The sequence below is a fragment of the Miscanthus floridulus genome, chromosome 8 (assembly GCF_019320115.1).
Source record: "Miscanthus floridulus cultivar M001 chromosome 8, ASM1932011v1, whole genome shotgun sequence".
Classification (NCBI taxonomy): Eukaryota; Viridiplantae; Streptophyta; class Magnoliopsida; order Poales; family Poaceae; genus Miscanthus; species Miscanthus floridulus.
The window spans coordinates 42,511,384-42,516,458 of record NC_089587.1 but is presented as its reverse complement, the minus strand read 5'-3'; the positions used below and the strand labels follow the sequence as shown (position 1 = coordinate 42,516,458).

Genomic DNA, 5,075 nt, shown 5'->3' with positions numbered 1-5,075 from the left:
TTGAGCTTGCACCTCTTTGCTGTATATCTTTGACAAACATAATCTTACATGTTTCTAAACTAAATAATTGAAAGCTATTGTCTTACTGATGTTTGTAGTATTTAAGGTTTTACTAAATCATAAACAACATGCTTTTATGACTGCAGAGAGTAATTCATTTTTATGATCATTTATTTTTGGAGTAAAAGAACAACAGAAACTAATATGCCAACTTTTGCTGCAATGGTACAGTATTTGCTATTTGTTCATTTAGATAAAATATACCGTTCATAATGCAATCTCGTATCTTTTTCCTTACATTCTGCCCTCTTTTCAGTTGCCATTTATGTTATTTCCAATAAAGTAAATATGGATGCTCCTTTATACAAGGATTTGACTCTAAAGTTGATGTCATTTTAGCTGGCTATACATGCAGTTTGTGGAGGATGGAGAAGAGAGAGTAGTAGTTGGTAGTTTAGACCTTAATCAGTGTCTTTGGCTACCAGATGAATTGACTGGAAAGAGGCCTGGGGTACGACTGTTGCTTCCTTTTTTCTATGCTATTGCAGAATACTGATGGTCAAAACATATTTTTTGATAGTTGTGATTGGTTTTTTGAGGCAAACAGGAGGGGGTTGAAGCCCCCTACTGGTCTTTTATTAACATAAAGTAAAAGGTTCTGTACAAACAGATCAGGAAACCAAAAAAACTAATAAAGAAAATCAGAAAGATTACACAAAGCTGTCTAGCCATGAATCTATTAAGAGTTTGAAATCTGCCTTAGCTCTAAGCTTAACTCGAGCTGACTCTTGCTTGAAGACAATCTTGAATGAAGCCAAAGAATGCTGGATTTGTCTGAAAATGAGGTCATTGCGAGCTGACCAAATAGCCCAGAACATTGCTATGATTATTTCCATGAAGATGGGATTATGAATCTGCATCTTAAACAGAGGTAAGGAGTCCAAAAATATCATCCTGAATTAGATGGGCCAGACCTAGCAAATTCCAACAGGACATAGCAAAAGGACAATGGAAAAAGAGATGATGCAAAGATTCTTCAACATTTAGGTGACAGAGAACACAATTATAACTTTCCAACGCCATATTTTTCCTTTTCAAAAGTTCTCTTGTACTGAGTCGATCTTTTAAAGCCAACCAGAAAAACACCTTTCTCTTAGGTTGACAGCAAGAGCCATCTGTAAACCGGTGATTGGTATTGTTGGACTTTCTTTGGTCATCTCTTGGTTGTTTTTGGCAATAAAGATAAACTCACTACACCTAACTTTTTCTTGACATAACTTTTCAGTGCCACTCCCACTTTTATTTGATCATTTGGAAAGCCTTGTTGGCTGCCAAGATAATTTTTTTTTCTAAGCATAGATATTGTGCAAAATGCTCAAATTTGTTCTACTGCTTCACTGAATGAAAATGTTGTTCCATGATTGATTGCCAATAGGTAAATGAAGACATCCAGACAAGAGCATACCTAAGCAATGTCTGTGTTGCCAAGGAGCTTCAGAAAAAGGGCTTAGGCTATACATTGGTTGACAAGTCCAAGAAATTAGCTCGTGAATGGGGTAAGTGTAGTTGATCCATTTACTCTTTTTTTCATACCGATGCTCTTTATTTGCAATTATTTAGTCCTTATTCTTTCTTTACTTATACCATTATGCTCATGTCAAATTGGTGTGCTCGCAACAACTTTGGCAGGCATAACAGACCTGTATGTCCATGTCGCCATTGACAACATAGCAGGGCAAAAGCTGTACGAGAAGAGTGGATTTGTTTATGAAGGCGAAGAACCTGCATGGAAGGCTAGGTTTCTAGGGAGACCACGGAGGCTGCTTCTTTGGCTCGATATGAGCAAAGTGCCTTTGTGATCGTGCATGTAAATACATATTTGTAATGATATCCTTGTGTTTGTTACTTTTACCATTGGATCCCAAATCTCCAAATGATTGCAATCTGAATCATCCCTCATTCCTGACTAATTTCTTGTTCATAGCTACTGAGAATACAACTCTGAAGAAATGTGGCAAAGTTTTAAGATTTGCTTATCAAGCGAAAGAACAAAACTGTTGAGCAAGAATGCGTAACAATAATTGGATCAGGTCGCTTATGAGCAAGATCACTACAGCTCTGTACTACAAAAGCAAGCTAATGATTCCTTAGGATTAACATAACTAATCAAGCCGTCCTTAGCAAGAAAAAATCACACTAAGAGTAAAGTCCTTAGTTTTGCAAATATGACCGCCCTGTTCTTCACCACTACTTCAATACTTTTCAGCAAATGAACAGTATTTCCTTGCGAAGCGAACATGGCCATGCTGAAGTAGTAGTGAACAGTAAGCACACTCACAATTCATTCCTAGTTATCCATCAAGAAGCTTGCAATCAACAAGACTAGACCAAGTAAAGAGTAAGGCAAAGAACCAGAGAGAAAAAAGGCAGAGAGAAAAAAAAAGAAGGCAAGTGAGTGGAGATGAGTCAGCTAGAGCTCTCCCCGCGAAGGACCAGACTCCTCTACCGAGGCTTCGCTGGAGTCGGCAACGAGATCTCCGACCTCTCAATAATGGAGATTCAAAGATTCCTAAGACCTCGTTCGGTTATATTGAATTGATTCCCGGTCTCAGCGTTTCTTTGTTAATTTCTACAAGGCCGGAACCGTTCCTGGTCAGGAACGACCGGGAATGCGAAACCCAACGGCCCCTAAGGGTGGGGATCTCTCGATTGTGCAATCGGTTGAAGGTTGGCCGATGATTGAGCAAGGGCTTAGGGTAGCGAAGGGAGGTTGTGCAATTGTAAGCGCCCTAGAAAGTGCATGTACAATACCTAGAACATCAAGTTTTAGACAATTTTTGTAGTTACAGAACATCAATATTTTTTTTTGAATGGAGGGACTGTTATTAAATCGTCGAGAGCCGACAAAGCAACAGATCAGCTTAACAATGGAACGTGCTGGCACGAATAAGCAGACCGAGAGATTCCCGATGTGATTAACGGGCCGGCGCCCGGCGCCCAGCGCGCGGTCTGTCGCTCGCTGACTTCTCTTAGTCATATACTGTAAGAGAAAAGAAAGTACCTACGAGTCTGTACTGCCTTCGGGTCGATACAAATTAATGCCTTTGAAGGGACACAACACTGTGTATAGCCAGTAATTAGTGTATTGTAAGGCCAGTCACCGAGAAAGTTTCATATGAGTTTTATTTACATGAAATAGGTTGCCACATAAGTATTTTCATGACATAACAGAAGAGAAAGAATAAATTAGTTTCATCTAAATAAAACTCTCTTGGCAGATTTGCCAACTCTCTATTAGTCATGAAATTAAATATCTATAAAACTACATAATGAAACTTTACATTCAGAGTAGACGTTTCGCCTATTTTCATTTTATTTTATATGAAATAACAGTTTTAGAAACAACACCATAAAACTATCCAACGAGACTGGCATAAGGTTGTTAATCCAATGCAAACCATTAGAGTACTAATTGGATGGTATACCGAGGTGCTTCGTACAATTGCACTTTTCGTTTGAGTATACTCTACATAGCTAGAACACCGTGTGGGCACTAATAAAAATAATAGACCACAAAAATATTCTACTCCTATATAAAATAACAAATCCTTCCTCCTATTAAATACTCCCTCTATCCTAAAATATAAGGAATCGAAGCGATTTTCACACAAAATAAGCAGTCTGGAAAAATACTTTATTACCCCTCACTAATTATCAACACATCCTATCACATGCATTAACACATAAACATGATGCTCATGACTTGTTTTAGTAAATGATTTAGGGTGTAACACCGATGATGTTACAGTTGGTTAATGCTACCTCAAACTCTGCACATAATTTTTCATGGATTTCTTTCATTTCTTGCCGAACAACTGCCATCATATGTTGCCACTCCAATTCTTTTTTGGCATTCCTCCTCGAACGGCTTCTGTATGTGGCGATGTCATCTGGGAAGGAAACCGCCCATGTAAAACGAGTCCAAATCCCCGTGTCCGACCAGGATGCTCTTTGTTTCTATGTGCCCGGGTGAGCTCATCCTCTTCCCTGTTAGGCTTGAACATACCCTAAGCAACTTCATCGTGGACCGCCTGAACCTTTCGTGTGAGATCCTCTGCTGCAACATCCCGATAACATAGGGAGCCATCGGGGTTGAAGGAAATTCCCCTCGCACAAAGATACATTACATAGCGAGCATCCCATCCATCTGTACTAATCGTAACACCGCTCTGGGACAACTGTTCCACCTCCTCCTCCCACTCTAGGATTTTCCTCGTGTAGCCACGCGAGCCAGTGCGATGCGGGTTCCTATTTTTGTGGGAGTTGATCGTGTTTGCATCACTCTATTACTTTGCCTCATCTGATAGCTTCCAACTCAAAAATTCTCTCCAATACTCGTCCTGATGTGGGTATTTACACAATTGTGTAACGTAAGATGGTGGCATATGATGGGTAACGGCTGGTTCATTCTCACACTGGTTCATCCAAACAAGAAATATGGACATTCCCATCCCCTCAGCCAAATGGAGATGTAGAACCAGCCCATTCCATAAAATTAGAATAAACCCATCCGGTCATCCCCTAGTCCCTAATCCAAACGCAACCTAAGAATTAATGCTAATTTGTTTATTGTCTTGTTTGTGATGAACTCATGACCTGTGCTTATACAAGTTAAAACTAACTAAGCACTACGGAGCCCAATTTGATGGTGTATTGTAACAATAATGTAAATGTTAGCAGACCGACCAATAATTATCAATATCCTGTTTTCACCTATATAACAACAAAGTCAACAAGCAAAAGAAAATGAAGGTAGTTCGTTGGGAATGATTCCTTGTACGTGAACTGCCAATGCCATGGCGCCATGACGCCATCAATCTAGGATTTTTTTTATAGAAGGAAATTAATGATCTCTCTCTCTCTCTCTCTCTCTCTCTCTCTCTCTCTCTCTCTCTCTCTCTCTCCCCTCCCTCCCTCCCTCCCTCTCGCTCTCTCTCTCTCTCTCTCTCTCTCTCTCTCTCTCTCTCTCTCTCTCTCTCTCTCCCTCTCTCTCTCTGTAACAGAACCGACCAATT

The 5,075-nt window shown here is 39.8% G+C and overlaps 1 protein-coding gene across 1 annotated transcript in view; it reads left to right on the top strand.

Moving 5' to 3' along the window:
- Window positions 1-1,970, top strand: part of LOC136476245 (GCN5-related N-acetyltransferase 7, chloroplastic-like) — a 13,788-nt gene extending 11,818 nt beyond the window's left edge. The window contains exons 3-4 of the mRNA XM_066474011.1: window positions 1,436-1,556; window positions 1,690-1,970. Coding sequence (XP_066330108.1) covers window positions 1,436-1,556; window positions 1,690-1,859 — 291 coding nt within the window. The 3' untranslated portion in view covers window positions 1,860-1,970. The remainder of the gene's footprint in view (window positions 1-1,435; window positions 1,557-1,689) is intronic.
- The last annotated feature ends 3,105 nt before the right edge of the window (window positions 1,971-5,075 follow it).